At 38.9% G+C, this 17,364-nt stretch overlaps 1 protein-coding gene across 1 annotated transcript in view; it reads left to right on the top strand.

The window, feature by feature from the left end:
- Positions 1-17,364, top strand: part of NT5E (5'-nucleotidase ecto) — a 1,444,398-nt gene that overhangs the window by 1,128,663 nt on the left and 298,371 nt on the right. The window contains exon 5 of the mRNA XM_044067530.1: positions 12,371-12,525. Within this exon, the coding sequence (XP_043923465.1) occupies positions 12,371-12,525 (155 nt within the window). The remainder of the gene's footprint in view (positions 1-12,370; positions 12,526-17,364) is intronic.

Below are 17,364 nucleotides of genomic sequence, written 5' to 3'. Positions count from 1 at the left end.
CTCAACTGACAAAGACTGGGAATTTCCTGCATACACAGTTAATCTGTGCAAAAGAAGTATATTTTATAATATGTTTATGTTTTGAAAATGGTTAAGCATGCATGCTAGGATGGTAGGGACATGACATGCTTGTATAAAGATATACATATACAAGACAGACATGCATGTGTGTTCTTTTCATCTAGAGTACATTTGTTTACAATGCACAAAAGCAAAAGGCAGACAACAGCAAATATAAATAAACATATGTTATAATTGTATAGTAACACCAAACAGTTAAAGTTCTGAATTTTAAAAATAAATAAAATCACAGATGGTATTAGTCAAACAGTTTTTGTAAAATTAATGGCAGGACAGTTAAATAGATAAATAAATAAAAATACTGAAATCCATGTAAGGTAATTGTAAAATAATGTCTATTTATGTTGTATAAATGCATAGTTATGCAAATCACAATCACATTAAAGGAAAAATGCCAAAAGAATTAACTATAGTTTACAGAGTATGAAATGTGAGCTCAGACCTTCCTAGACTGAATGAATAGTTACAGGAAATGTTGAAAAGATAAGATAAACAACAAGACTGATTGCCAGGCAAGTAGCTTGAGTTTTTCTAAAGCATCATTGTTATTAAAACATACTTGTTAAAATGTTTACAAGCAACACTATTTAGTAATTGTCATAAAATGCCACAATTGTGCATAGATGTCACTGATAATCTGTTTGCAAGTAAATGTTAAAAGAGAAGAAAAAAACTCAGTTGCATCAAGTACAGCCAGCAAATGGGCTAAAGTATATATACAGTTCAAATCAATTGTGCAGGAGGGTGTAAATACCTACTAGAAGTAATATACAGTGAAAGCTTTATTTAGTAACCTAATAAAATAAATGTATAACCAAAGTGTTGGGCTGACATAAATTCTGTTCTCACAGCATAGGGCAGGTAAACAGTGCTGAAGTACTACAGGGGGAGGGGCACTTTCTCAGTTTTACACTAACTGTATAAGCAGTACTGCACAAGGGTCTGAAATAAAGCTACAGAAAAAATAAATAACAAGGGTCTGAAATAAAGGTACAGAAAAAATAAACAACAAGGGTCTGAAATAAAGCTACAGAAAAAATAAACAACAAGGGTCTGAAATAAAGCTACAGAAAAAATAAACAACAAGGGTCTAAAATAAAGCTACAGGAAAAAATATCTCATTCCTTCTTGACAATACTCTTTTATGGGGGGGGGGGGACAGGTATTAGTGTATTAGAAATACTGGAAAACTGGATTAAACCTGACAGGATAAAATATTTTACAAGTTGTTAATAGCTATCATAATGGTTATTATTGTATTGTTTAGAATTAAATTGTATTTACAACCTGTTAAATTGTAAAGCTATACAAGAGATGGTTTAAAAAACAAGAGATGATTTAAAATTGCTTTATTAAAGCTATACAAGAGAGAATAAAGATATGCAAAATGCATAAATGTTTCTAATAGCAAGAATTGTCACTATTTTTAATATGTTTTTGGCAAAACAATGCTGGTATAAAAAAGCATGAACATTTTTAATTGTTAAGTATGTAGTCTAAAATAACAGGACATATGCCTTTGGTGGCAATTCCACTAGATATTTCTAAAGAGACATAAACATTTTCCAAGATTTTGCTCAATATTAATGTTATTAAATTTGTAAGATTAGACTAAATGTACTTTACAGTCTTTGTATGTACAAATGTAGAAAATTTCAGTACAAATGATAGTCTTTGTATGTACAAATGCAAAAAAATTCAGTACAAATAAAATTAATGTCTAGTAATGAATATGTGTAAAAAAACGTATTTAAAGAAAACAATGGGTCCAAGATACCTACTAAATTGAAATGCATAAATAGCAAACAGTCTGTGTAAATACATACTGTACAGGATACATTGTAATAAGTTCAAAAGTAATTTGTCAAGTTGTAATATCACTGGTTTTACCCCAGTAAAATAATTGCTTTCAAATATTTATTATCTAAGCCCAGTTCAGTATTTTACCAAGATGTTATTGAGCAGTGCAGAGACATGAACACAATGTGATGGTTAAAATGACATTAAAACTGTATATTTTCAGCAGTGTATAAATGCTTGCAGTAGCACATAGTTATTTGTCTCTTATAGTTAATTCAACAGTTAAAAAGAGTTAATAAAACAGTTCTAAGTCATAAATTAAATTCTGTAATTGCAAAAAAATAAATTAATCAAGTTAAACTAAAGCAGACACAGCTCATAACTGATAAAGATTTTTCACAGAATGGTCTGCAAAAGAAAAAGTTGTTAAATACATTAAGTTTTGGTAGTAATGCTTAATATCATTGTATTAACTATGTAAAATTGCATTTTGACTTGTATCAAAAGAAGACTATAGGTTTGTTTCTTAATGTGTTTTCTATATAAAATGTTTTGAGTATGTTTAAAACAGAGGGAATTGTTAGATATTATGAATATAAGGCTGAAATTAATTCTGCTGTAAATATGCTGAAAGAAAAAGTTTGCTTGAATATATGTATAGAGTTTACAATGTGCATTCATACTATATGTATAACAGACAGGCTTCTCTTCACAGCATCAGAAAATGCCTAACAAAGCAATACTGGAAAACAAGCATTACATGATTTTCTCATGTTTGTAGAACAAATATCTATTAACAGACATCCTTTTTTATAAATTCAGCAATACGTGATGTTTTTCCAGTAGGAACAGCTTATACAGATGTTTCCTTTCAGAATGGCATCCTCACATCAGAAAAAGTGCTTAAATCACAAAGGACAATAGAAAAGTCTAAAAACAGACATTATGTGACTTCCCACATAAGGCCAGAAAAACATACCAAGAGGAAATGTGTGCATGACTAGCTCTGTATATAGCAATTGTAGTAATTCAGTTATGTGAGAGAAGGACAGAGAGAGGTATTTTGTAGAAGTCATCATTCATATCTGTAATGAAGGAAAACTTTGTAAATATATGCTACAAATTTGACAGACTACGTGTGGTTTGTTATAAAATAAGTTATCTGTAACTGTGCTTATAGCTGCAAAATATATTTCTTTATCAGTGTGCAATTTGAAAGGCTTGGTGCTTTAAACAGACTACAGATGGAGTCATGCAGAGCTATGTGTCTGTGATTCAGCAGTAAACAGCACAGCAAGACTGTGTGTCTTAAGAAGACTTCAAATCCCACAGCAAGCAGCAAGTAAGAGCTCAATATAATTTTTCAGTTAGATCTTAGGAGTCTTTCTGGGTGGTACATTTTAAAGGTAGAGGAAAGGGAGGGACAGAGGGAGGGGTGAAAAATGAGTTTGTGCGCATAAGTAAGCTGAGTATAGGTGAGATAGTTGGGAAGTTCAAGCCAGTTTAGTTTGTGGAGAGATGTACAGTGATGGGGTGATGATTTGTGGCTAGTGGCAAATTTGGCAATTTTATTATAACAAGGGGAGAGTTTTGTCTTGAGAGAGAATTGTAGGTTTGTTAGGAGAGGGGCACCATAAAGGAGGGAAGGGATGAGGAATGTAGTAGGGAGAGTGAGCTTAGTAGATGTAGTGAGGTATCGATTGTGTCGGTAGAGCATGCCAAGTTTTTGGTGGGGTTTTTTTATGTTTAGTTGTAGGTGGGTTTTGAATTTTAGCTGGTCATCGATTTGGACCCCTAATAGTTTGGTTTCAGATACCAGTTCAAGAGATGTGTTATTCTGGCTAGTAATGGAGAATAGGTTTCTATCAATGGTGATGGTTTTAGGTGGGGTAAATACAATGAGTTTGTTTTTTGATGCATTGAGTGCTTAGATGATTGTCTTTCATCCACTGTTCTGTGGTAGAGAAGGCATCTTAAGTTAGCTTTGAGAGTGGGGATGGATGTGGCGGCACAGATTATCGTTGAATCGTCTGCATATTGAATAAGGTTAGCGTAAGGGATTGAGTGGAAGAAATCATTTATGAATATATTGAAGAGGAGGGGACCCAGTATGGAACCCTGGGGGACACCAGTGGGGGTGATACGGAAAGAGATGGCTTTTTTCCACTTGACAGCTTCTTGCCTGTAAGAGAAGTAGCTGGTGAACCAATTGAGAGAGGAAAGGGATAGATTTAGGTTAGATAGTTTAGTAAGGAGAAGGTTGTGAGAGATGGTATCAAAGATCTTAGAGAGGTCAAGTAAGAGGGTAGATGCAATATAGCCGGAATATCTGGCTTTATTCACAGTTTCCAGGAAGGATAGGAGGGCATCATAGTGTTGTGACTGGGTCTGAATCCGTGTTTGGTGGGAGTTAATAAGTTGTTATGTAAGAGATAGGGAAGGAGTTGAAGATGGATACATTTTTCTAGGAGTTTTGAGATGGGAGAGAGGATGGTGATGGGATGGGAGTTAGCAATATTGTTATTATTGCCTCCTTTGTGCAAGAGAATGATGAAAGCCTTTTTCCAGAGTTGGTGTACAAAACATTCTTGGATAGAGCGATTGATTAGGATGCTGATGGGGAAGGCAGTGGCTACGGCAGCTATGCTAAGGAAGGTTGAGGGAATGTTATCGGGGGCATTGGTGCATGGTTTTAGCTTTTGCAATAATATTTTTATGTTAGATGTAGGAGTGGGTTTTATGGAGAATGGTGGGGGTTGAGAAGATAGGGGATGGGAGAGTGGAGGTGAAGGGGGTGACAAGAGAGGAGATGCAGAAGTAGGGGGAGTAGTGTTGTTAGAGAATGATGAGGTTAGTTTGGAAATAGAGCCTATGAAGAAAGAGTTGAATTGGGTGGCCAGATCTATATCTAGTACATTTCGGTCAGGGCTTGGGTTTTCAGTTGTGCTGGGTTTTAGAAGTGTAGTGATGGCTTTCCAGAATTTTTGTGGATTGGTCTTATGGTTGTTTTGAAGTAAGGAGAAGTGATTCTATCGGTCTGCTGTGACAAGCTTTTTAACTCTGTTGCAGAGTGTTTTGAACTCAATAAGGGTGGTGGGAGTTTTGTTTCTTTGGTAACGTGCCCAGGCTTTGTCCCTAAGGCACGTGGCAGTTAATGTATATTTGGTTAGCCAGGGGGCGGTTTTGTTTTTGTTATTATGGGGGCATGACTATCTAGTATTTTTAGGAATGTTACATTAAAGTGCGCAACAGCATTTTCCAGGGGTAGAGTTTTTAGAGGGTTCTAGTTAAGTGATTTTAGGGAGTCAGAGAAGGCTTTGGGGTTGAAGTTTTTTAGGTAGCGAATGGTGATGTAATTATGAGTTACTTGTACAGGAGAAGGAAGACGCCTTGTAAAGATGGGAAGGTGGTCACTGAGTGAATCAGGAAGAGTCCCACTATCAGGGTAGTAGTGGGGATGAGAGACTAAAATCCAGTCTAAGGTGCTACCACTGGAGAGGTCTTTAGAGGGCCTGGTAATAGAGTTGATGAGCTGAGAGTAATTATACAGGTTGATATTTAGGGGGTGTGTAGGGGACTGAATGGAGGACCAGTTAATGTTTGTGTCTCCCAGGATGATAGTTTCATTACTGATATTGCTAGAAAGCCAGGAGAGGATATCCTCCAGTACTGAGATATTGTCTCCAGGGGGAATGTAAAGGGAGGCTATGCATATGTGTTTGTGTTTATTTAATTGAAATAGAGCTAGTATCAATTATGCATTGGTGAAGTGGGGGATGGGTTTATTGTAGGGAGTAATGTATAGGGAGGATGAGTAGAGTAGAGCTACTCCCCCACCCTTTTTGTGTGCTCTGTCTTTTCTTATGATGGAGTAGTTAGGTGGTATTATTTCAGAATCTTTTATATGGGGTTTTAACCAGGTTTCAGAGATAGCTAAGATGTCAAGTTTGTTGTGGAGAAGCCAGGCATGTAGGTTGGGAATTTTGTTAGCTATGCTTTGGGCATTTAGAGAAGCTAGTAGGATGGATTTGGATGTAGAGCAAGAGGAGTTTGGGCCGGGGTTGGGGTGTATATCTCCAGATAGAAGTATGGTTGTTAGATGTTGGATTATGCTGAAGAGGTGTTTGGATTGCTTTGTTTCTAGGTTGTGTACTGTTAGCTTTGTGAGGGCTTTGGAGGTTAGTGGGGAGGTAGAGATTTTATAAGTGGTGATTAGTTTGTTGTGAAAGAATAGCTGGTTATTAATGGGATAAAGACCAGGGGATATTGAGATAAATGAGTGTAGGTGTGTTGTGGGGAGTGAGTTGGTTGTATGAAGGAATGGTGTGTGGGTTATGGTGTTGGGCTGTGTAAGGTATTGGATATAAGTTAGGGCTAGGAGAAGTAATAGTTGAATTGAGAAGGATGTATATTTTGAGGCTTTGGTAAGGCGGATATATGGTGTTGAGAAAGGTATGGAGTTTGCTAAGGTGGATATATGCTGTTGAGAAAGGTATAGGAGTAGGTATTGCCTTATTAAAAGGAAGAGGGGGTGGGGTGATAGATGGTATGTAGCGGAGGGAGAAGGAAGTGGGTGGTGGTGAAAGGGGTGGAGAGAGGAAGTAGAGTGGTTAGGTGTGTATAAATGTAGAGCTGTGGGGGGTGGTAATTGGGGGTAGGGTAGGGGAGCGGAGTGAGCCCGTAGGGCAAACGGAGCTGGAAGAGCCAAAAGGAAGTGAGGACTCACGAAAAAGTATCACCAGCTGAAACCTAAAGATGAGTAAAGATGAGCTACAGTTAATACTGAAAGATAAGTGTGGTTTAGACACTTTTCATACAGGGAAGAATCGGGAGTTTTAACAAATAAAGTAAATGGGAGGTCTATCTATGGAAAAGAGGTGAGTAAGATTTAAGTAATTACTGTAATTCTGGTGTAGGAATTACTACAGTTATATGGTGTGTGATTGTTTGGTGAGGAAAATGCTGCCACCTAGTGACAAGAGGGAAGGGCCTGTGTGTTCCAAAATAAAATAAAAATGCTACTAAAAGTATAGAGGGGGAAGAATAGCATTCAGGCTGCGGTAGGCTGCTGTCGCTCACGCAGGGGTCAGAGTAATAGTTAAAGCTGCTGTATTAGGTTACACGTTTTAGTTTAACACTACATACACTGAGATGTCCTTGTTGTAGTAGCGTTCAGTGGTGCCTAGGTAGCGGGCAGTTCAGGGTGTCGTCTGGTCTTAACAGGGAGGAATTTTCCTTGGGGTTAAATGTATGGAGGGAATACCCAAAAAGCCAGACTGTAAAAAAAAAAAAAAGAGAGAGAATACAATTATGGCGATATGTTGCAGGAAAGAGGAAGTAATGGAAAGTGAGGAAATAAGAAAAGTCAGAGTGTAAAGGGTTGTACAGTGTGTGCTATAGATAGTGGGGGGCCTAGCAGCAGATATAGGTATAGGTTATAGGAAGAAGGAGATAAAGTGTAGAGCGGTAACAGTAGAAAAATATTGCAAGTAGGCAGCTGTGTACATAACAGTTTAATCATTTAAATCACAGTTGCACATTTCCCTCAGAGCCCCAGGGAGTTAAAATTACCCAAGGGTGTTAGAAAGGGAAGAGTTAGGGATATAACAAGATATTGCATGTATCAAAACACGTGCGTTTACAATAAACAAACAGTGAAAGCAGAAGAGTTAGATTTGTAAATAGGTGCAGCGTGTTTTAAGACACAAGCATTACAAAATACAGTTAATGCAGAAGAGTCAAGCATGTAAATAGATACAGCGTGCATTAAAACGCATGTGTAACGAACAACAAACAGTTAATGCAGAGACAGTTTTGTTAAATTAAAACAGTGTGTTATAAAAACGCGTATGTTACAAGAGCAGACAAGCTAATACAGCAGAGTAGTACTTGGTAACGTCTTTTTGGTATTTAAGCACAAGTCAACAGGGATCCATTTAGGCTATATGAACAGAAGATAACAATAGCTGTACTTTCATAACAAGAACGCAATTCAGCTACCAGCTGCTGATGCTGATTATATGTGCAGATGATTCAACATATATCTGCAGCAGCTACAGTTAAGGCGAGCCATTCAAGCTACAAATATATTCCGGATAGACTCTTTGCTAAGCCAAGGAGCATTAATATCCCTGTATTATTGAAACCAGTCCAGAGCATTTAAATACTTAACATTTAAAAAAAAGGAACAGTCGGTAATGCCTTCAGGCAGCTAGAAAGGCTAAAGTGCAGATCACTAATCTCATAGCTTTACATGCATCTGTGTTTTACCTAATTTCACAAAATATAAATTACCACAGTTTTAAGATAACTAACATCTTTCTTCAAACCTACCGAGAGGCGAGATGAGCAGCCATCCACAGGACCGATGCAAGGGGTTGAGGACGCTGAATTCTATTTAAAAATGGCGCCACAAACTTCACCATGTATAAGTAAACTCCAAGGGGAGGTAGCTAAGGGGGAGGGGGGAAGGAGAGGTATGATAGGGTTAAGGACTGTAGTGGGAGTGAGAAGGGAGGGGACAAGAGCCAAAAGGAAGTGAGGACTCACGAAAAAGTATCACCAGCTGAAACCTAAAGATGAATGAAGATGAGCTACAGTTAATACTGAAAGATAAGTACTTTTCATACAGGGAAGAATTGGGAGTTTTAGCAAATAAAGTAAATGGGAGGTCTATCTAGGGAAAAGAGGGGAGTAAGATTTAAGTAATTACTGTAATTCTGGTATACCTTCTGTGTGGAGTCTGCATGTCCTCCCCGCGGTTGAGTGGGCGTTCGAAAGACATGCGTAAATGGGCGCGCCTCCGTTGAAGGTTGAACGTCGAGCTGGCACCTCGGCGTTCGGGAAAATCTACTGCCAATCATTAGCAGACCGGAGTTCCGCTGTGGCGACCCATAACTAGGAAAAGCCGAAAGACAACAACTGTAATTCTGGTATAGGAATTACTACAGTTACATGGTGTGTGATTGTTTGGTGAGAAGAATGCTGCCACCTGGTGGCAAGAGGGAAGGGCCTGTGTGTTCCAAAATAAAATAAAAATGCTACTAAAAGTATAGAGGGGGAAGAATAGCATTCAAGCTGCGGTAGGCTGCTGTCACTCACGCAGGGGTCAGAGTAATAGTTGCAGCTGCTTTATTAGGTTACAAGTTTTAGTTTAACTCTACATACACTGAGATGTCATTGTTGTAGTAGCGTTCAGTGGTGCCTAGGCAGCAGGCAGTTCAGGGTGGCGTCTGGTCTTAGCAGGGAGGAATTTTCCCGTGGATTAAATGTATGGAGGGAATACCCAAAACGCCAGAACTGAGATGTTCTTGTTGTAGTAGCATTCAGTGGTGCCTAGGTAGCAGGCAGTTCAGGGTGTTGTCTGGCCTTAGCAGGGAGGAGTTTTCCTACGGGTTAAATGTATGGAGGGAATACCTAAAATGCCAGACCTGAGATGTCCTTGTTGTAGTAGTGTTCAGTGGTGCCTAGGTAGCAGGCAGTTCTGGGTGTCTGGTCTTAGCAGGGAGGAATTTTCCTTGAGGTTAAATGTATGGAGGGAATACCCAAAACGCCAGAACTGAGATGTCCTTGTTGTAGTAGCGTTCAGTGGTGCCTAGGTAGCAGGCGGTTCAGGGTGTCGTCTGGTCTTAGCAGGGAGGAATTTTCCTTGGGGTTAAATGTATGGAGGGAATACCCAAAATGCCAGACGAGAGGCAAGACGAGCAGCCAGCCACAGGACCGATGCAAGGGGTTGAGGACGCTGAATTCTATTGGTACATTGGCACCCCATGCAGAGAACACACTTGTGTGCAGTACTCTCAGGAATACTTTGGTACTCCCAGGAGAGAACATACGGACTTGTACACAGATACTGTCAAGAATAAAGTGATACTCCCAACAGAGAACATATGTACATGTATGTACTGCTGTCAGGAAGATATTGATACTTCCTGCATAGAATGTCTACATGTGTGCACTGCTATCAGAAATGCACTGATATCCACAGCAGAGAAAATGTATATGTGCACATGCTGTCATGAATACATTGATACTCCCTGCAGAGAACGTGTGCACTTGTGTATGGTTGTAAGGAATACACTGGTAATCATAGTAAAGAACATGTACATGTGTGCACTGTTGTCAGGAATACATTGCTACACCCAGAAGAAAATGCATACATGTGTGCACATACTGTCCAGCATGCTTACACAGTCTGTTGTACTGAGGTATAGCTTTTTATGGTGTAAGCTCAACAGAAAATAAAATGTAATAATTTATTTCTTTACATTTGATTGCTGGGAAAGTGACTGGGTAGAAGCCAATTTTCTGTGGAGGCCCAGCAAGTAAAGCTGCAAAATATTACAAAAATATTTTCTGAACAATGATTTTGCAATCAAAAACAACTACAGTTTAAATAATTATGCCAAATTAGACATAATATGAAAACTTTGGTTAAGAATAGATACAAGTTATATGACAATGATTTAATATTTATAGAAATTCTAGCAAGTTTATAGAGAAATTAGAGGTAAGTTAGTAGGGAAGTAAATAGTGTGGGAAGAAATAGCCAGGGAATTGTTATGCCTAGGCTTGTATAGGCCCTAGGGCCGATAGCCTGGTACCAACCTATAATACAATCAGGAATTGCAATATGCAGTGAGAGAAAAGCAAGCTTATGGTATGTTTAGAGAGAAAGTCTGGGGAGGGAAAGTGATACAAGTAAAGAAGTGAGTGAAGAAGGGAGAGTAAGGAGGTATAAAGTATGAATGGGTATTTTTTCAAATTTAGCAATATAATTTATCCTGGTGTTGAGCAAGAAGAGAGACAACTTTTGGACAGGAAGTCTTTCAGAGTCTGTATGATGTTTTGTGAAGAAAGTAAAAGGCATAATGCAAAAAAACAAAAGATTGAAATTAGGTATTGAAGCTGTTCTCAAATTTTCTGCCTGCACCTTTTTCAATCTTCATTTGTGTTCTCTCCAGCTTACTCTGTCAAACTGATATAAACCTATAGCAGGAAAAAAGAGTCACCACACAGCCCACATCCAGTCATTTGTAAAACATCTGCTCCATCTGACATCTCAACCAGTTTCCATAAAAGTACCACTTTAATAATTAATAGTGTGTAACAGCCTTATCTTTAATGGGGGTGTAATGTGTTCAACTGGGCTATGGCCAACCTTTTTTTATGACTCGTTTGTAGAACTGCATGTATGGTCAGTAGAATCTCTGAGATATATGACTTATACAGTTGAAAAAATAAAAGAAAGTCTTCTATTGTTATCAACCAGTCAATAAGTATTTCATACAAAAGTAGTTCAACTACCACCCTGCAGCCCACTATCATCAACCATTCTAGAACTAAAGAGAATTTTTTTACATCCAAACCTTACATAACGATGCAGTGGATTAATGGGAATATATTTTTAAACTTTCAGACTACCTACAGTTTCCTATGCTTTTCGTATGTCTTTATTCTCGTCTCTTCAGTCTGGATATTGCAAATGGCCTATATCTTCTGTACTATCAGTGTAGTGTTTAATATTAGAAATTTTGGAACAGTGGTAGCAAACAGTAAGGAGAGAATTACAGCACCTATTATTAGTAAAATAATACTTCTACTCACAGTGAAGTCTGAGATGTTTTTTCTGATCTCAAAATGCTTTCCTCTGCTGTGTCCCTGCATTTCTTAAGTTTGTTATATTTTTATATTGACTATCCCTGCATACATCATCTTATATAATAGGAGGTTGGGTCCAAATGTTGCAGTGGGGTTATGGCTCTGGCCAGGAAAGGGGCTTTTTTCCTTTAAGCTGCATACATGTAGCCCCTGAGTAGCTGCTGTGCTCTTAACCACTGTATACCAAGGCTGTGCTCACCAGCTCACATACCTCTTTGCATTTATGATGTGCTGTGTCTATGTCTCAGCTTCCACTGAGGTAGAATGACAACTTTCAATACACCTTTTCCCATCCCAAGACTCTCCCTCCCCAAAAAAGACAACAGGCCATCAGCCATTCAGTCCTTTCACTCCTGATTGGTATATTAGCCATCCAGTGTTCACACAAATCTGGACCACCTGTGTCTTGGCCTGGGCATTAACCTGTACACCAATGGTGCCAGCACCTTATGGTGCTAAAGTACATTAATTATGTTTTAGTAGTATGAAAAGAACACTGCTTTAGTCTCTGGTCTAGTGACCGCATGCTTATTGTTTTGAAATCCTTAGTATTAAGTACAGTTAATCTAAGTAGTGTGTACCTGTGGTTTTAAACCAGGGACACCTCTGTGGATCATGGAAGTATTTGACACCATGTACCTCCTTGTAATGACAGACTGATTTTTTTTTTTTCATAGACATTACTCCAAATGTTTTAGTAACTCGCTGTATTGGTTTGTATTTAAACATCTTTGCCACTTCTGCTCTCCTCTCATCTGGTTATAGTAATTTCAGTTGTTAAATTTGAGTACTTGACCTTATTTACTGTTTGTTGCTGTTATTATTTCAGATCCAGCAGTGCTGGCAGACGTTAACAAGTGGAAGGAGGGACTAAAGAATTTCTCTGCCATGGAAATTGGGAGGACATTAGTGTACCTGAATGGGTCCCACTTGGAGTGTCGTTTTCGAGAGTGCAACATGGGAAATTTAATCTGTGATGCTGCGGTAAGATAAGCAAAACATGCTAAAACCTGCTCAGAATATACCGCTTTTCTTTAAAGTGATGAATGTGTAACATAAACTGTAACTTACTTTAGATACAGAATATAGCCCTTTAGTAAATGACTACATTTATTATATATTTTAGACTTTTCTTTGAGATAGCTCAGAAATGTTAATGCTTACCCTCTACATACATTGCCACAACAGTTATTATGCTGCAGATCTGTTTACTAGATTTATTCAACACATTTTGTCATAAGAAGCTTTATTAATGGAATTGTACAAGTGGATTGTGTACCTGTACCACCCCAAACATAGTATTATGTTTTATTCTTTGAACTGCTACAAGATATTACTTAATATTTATTCATTAGTTCACTAACACAACAACCACACAGAAGACATCGTTTTAAAGGGAGTAACCAAGAGCTGTAATTAATGCCTCTGCTGAAAAGGGGTGTACAGAAACCCAGTCAGACTTTTCCCGGTAAACAAAGGCAAATAAAAGCAGGAGGTCGCAGATATAGTGGGGTCTATATTAGAACGTCAAAGTTTCACAACTTCAAATGTTCTAATATCAACCCCTATTCAGCGAACGCTGAAAATAGCAAAGCTGCAGAAAACCAAATGTTTTCTTAGGGAAAGAATTTGGTTGTCCGTTTCTGTCGCTTCACTATTTTCAGCACTGTCATGGAAAGTTACGGTCGGGTTCAGGTAAGTGTGCGATTGGGTGCGTGTTAGGTGAGTTAGGGTTAGGACACAGGTCAGGTAAGTGTGCGATTGTGTGGACGTGAGGATTAGGGCGGGTTAGGTGAGTTAGGGTTAGGGCGCGGGTGAGGTGAGTGTGCGATAGTGACGGACCTTAGGGTTAGGGTTTGGGTTAAGGTAAGTGGATAGTTAGTGGTGTATGTACAGTTTAGTGTAGGGTTAGATGCAAGAGTTTAGGTGTATGTGTGTGGATTGCCGTTTGGTGTGCTTATTTTTGTGTGTATGTGTTTCAGAACAGCAAATTTTTTTCCCTAGGAAAAAATTTGCTGTTCTGCATGTTCGATGTTAGCGTTCACTGAATAGGGGTCGATATTAGAACATTCGAAGTTGTGAAACTTTGATGTTCTAATATAGACCCGATATAGTAGCAGAGAGGTAAAGAAATCAGCAGTACATAATAATGAAACACAGAGGAGCTGTTGTTACAAACAGAGAAGGGAGAATACGAGACTTAACCTCAAGCAGGGCCGGTGCTAGTATTTTGGGGGCCCCCAGCAAGTTTCAAGTTGGGGGCCCTACCCAGGAGAATATAAAAAGTGTGACCATATTGCCATCACGCCTCCTTCCCTATCAAGCTCATGCAGCACCATTTAACAATCACTGTGTAATGTTATTACATTCAGACCATTAAAAAGACTTGAAATGTCAAGGTACACACTGGCTGGCATTTAGTACCAGTGTTACATTATGACAAGCCCCTGTACCACAGTAAGGTAGCCACTCACAATGGTACACACCACACACACACACACACACACACACACACACACACACACACACACACACACACACACTGACTGGGACTGCGCAGTGGTGCAGCAGTTAACTTTGTCACCCCCCCCCCCAGCAAGAGGTTCTCTGGTTCGATTCTCAGCTGGGATGCCTTCTGTGTGGAGTCTGCATGTTCTCTTTGCATTCGTGTGGTTTCCTCCCACATTCCAAAGACATGCTTCTGCAACATTTCTCCCTGGGCCTCTGCTAAAAATAGGCTGTGTCCTAGTCGGGCTTTCCCGGTCAACAAATGTTAAATAAATAAAATTTAGTACCAATAAATTATGACAAGCCGCTGTACCACAGCAAAGTAGCCACTCACACACTGACTGGCATTTAGTAGTAATGTTGTTACATTATGGCAAGCCTCTGTACAGCATCAAGGTAGCCAGTCCCACAGAGGTACACAAAGACACCCACACAGACTCCCTCACACAGGACAGAGACACGAGGCAGACAGTTACACAGACTCACGGACAAGACATAGATACCCACACATGATGGACAGCACCGCAGTAAGACTGAACATTAAGAATTTAAAATACTGGGCTTATGAACTAATAATGATGCTAGAATAAGATTTTGCAGTAGCATGCATTGTGTGACCCCACATTTTTGAAGAACAGACCAAAGCTAACAAACATCTGGACATTGTGCAACATTCTCACAGCCCCTACCAACCTCCTAACCTCTCAGCATAATTCCAAAGCTGAAAATAACTACAGAACAAAGGTGTAACATCAAGGATAGTTACAAACATTGCTATGATAAACTTAGAAAGATATTAGATTAACAGGGATTGCATTAGCATTCATTACAATAATCAGTACATTCTGCAGAACTCTCAGAGTCCCCCCAAAAGTCTTGGCACAATTCTAGAGGAGGTACAAACAAAAAAAAAATACAAGACAAGGACGTAACAATAGGGGGTTTAAAACATTGTGGTTATGAACTAATAAAAATGGTAGGATGGTAGAATAACAGATTTTTCTAGTGGCATGCATTGTGTGAATTCACATTTTTGATGACTAACAGACCAAAAATACAGGTCAAACATCTAAACATTGTGCAACAGTCTCACAGCCCCTTCCCCTCTCTTCTAACCTCACAGCTTAATAATTCCAGACAAATCCTGGAAAAAAAATGCAGAACAAAGGCATAACATCAGGGATAGTTTGAAACTTTGCTATGATTAACTTTGATAGTAGAGCAGGGGTTGCACTGGCACTCATTAAGACATCAGTACCTTCTGCAGAATTGCCACAGCCCTTACCCCCCAGTATCTCAGCACAATAAATCTGGATGAAGTGAAAGTAAAATAAAAACACAAAGGCGTAACATAAAAAACAATGTGCTTATTAGCAAATATAGATGCTGGAATAACATCTGAATATTGCACAACATTCTCACAGACTGTAACCCCCCTACCAACCTGTCAGCAAAATAACTCTAGACAAAGCAAAAAATGATCATAGAACAAAGGCGTACCATCAGGGATAGTTGTAAACGCTGCCGGTGTACACAATACTAGTATAACAGGGTTTGCATTAGTATACATTAAAACAGCAGCTGTACATTCTGCAACATTCTCACAGCCACCAACTCCCCTCCCAACCTCTCAGCACAATAATTCTGGACAGAGCAAAAAATTATCATAGAACAAAGGTGTAGCATCAGGCATAGTTGTAAACATTGCCGGTATACACAAAACATACTAGCAGAACAGGGTTTGCATTGATATACATTAAAAAATCTGTATATTCTACAGCATTCTCACAGCCACTATCCCCCACTACCAATATTTCAGCACAATTGTACACAAAACAAAAATGCAATATTGAATATTCTTTTGCAAGACTAGATAAAAAAAACTACATCAAATCTGGACATTAATTATAAACAAGCCGCGGCTGCTTCATATGGGGGCCCTTGCACATGGGGAGATAATCGAGGGCTCCCTGCAGCCACGGGTTTGGTGGGTGCCTAACGCCGGCTATGTCCAAGGATGTGGACATGGATCTAGTTCCTCATAAGGATAGAGGCCAGTGTAGAAGATATTCACCATCAAGGGGTGTCAGACCTGAACTGCTATACCACACATATGGCACCACTCCTTGTTTGTGTAATCCCCATGATGGGACATTCGAGAACACAAGGGGAGCAGCTAGGGCACAGAAAACCACTCTGCTAACAATATGACAGCTCAACTCTCTGATTTCAGTATTGGTACTGTGGCCATCTACACCACTACAGGGGAGCTTCTTCCACAGGGGCGACCCTGACTGCACTGGGATATTGATACTAAGCATGAAAACCCATGAATGATGGAATACTGGGGAACAGCTGAAAGCCCACCTTAAGGGAGTTTATTGCCAGGCAATGGATGAAATGGTTTACAATAGACATAGAACTTGTTACACTACTAATCAATGCAACTTCACTGGATAAGATTACAACTTTTCAGTTTTAACCAGTCAATTTTAACTCGGCAATCCATATTATCTACAGAAATTAACTGTATATACTGCTTCTGTGTGTGACCCACCAGTGATTCTCCAAATGTGTTCTTTTCTCTTTATACCAAACTTTTTCTGACTGTAAAGTTAATAAGGATGGCACACAGGAGGAATGTCCACTGTAAAAAAAAAACACTTCTAAAAAACTTTTTTTTCATTGGGTTGAGTCTTTCAGCATTGTACTGTTTTGGTCTGGTTGAAGATTCAGTGAATTATAAACTTGTGGAGACATATTAAATGCCGTTGTACATTGTTTCTAATGGGCATACTGAAATGGGAAACAAACACATGCTTTCACTGAATATGGCCCACCCAAGACAATAATGGTGTGTTTCTGGGGAGTTACCAGGATAACATATGCTTGAACACAACCTTTAAAAACACAGCTAAAAGACTGATTCAATTGTACAGGATGGCCTTTATAAGAATTGCTGGTGCTTTTACCCTATATTTTACAATGCAAGAACCAGGGCTTTTTTTCAAAGTTTCTCATTACCCACTAAGTGCAATATGGAAAAAAAAATCTATGCTTTTTGGAAGCTTTTCTTCACTCCAGTAGATTGATTTCTACTGTTGGATCCTCTCACAGAACCACAAGGTCCAGCATTAATGTAATTTAGAAACAGTGTAATTTCAGTAGAAAGTATCTGGAATCTACTGCATTGTAGGACAAATGCAAGTGAGGACCTAAAACTTCATCCCAATGGCAATACTCAAAACAGCAAAAGGATGTAAAAGTCTCCTATGAAGGCTAGTGACAAATTAAAATACATCATTTACTTCCCTT

Source organism: Protopterus annectens, chromosome 1.part0, assembly GCF_019279795.1.
Source record: "Protopterus annectens isolate FY-2018-M chromosome 1.part0, PAN1.0, whole genome shotgun sequence".
NCBI classification, from domain to species: Eukaryota; Metazoa; Chordata; order Ceratodontiformes; family Protopteridae; genus Protopterus; species Protopterus annectens.
Note: the sequence above shows the minus strand (reverse complement) of the source record. Positions and strands in the feature narration are given on the sequence as shown.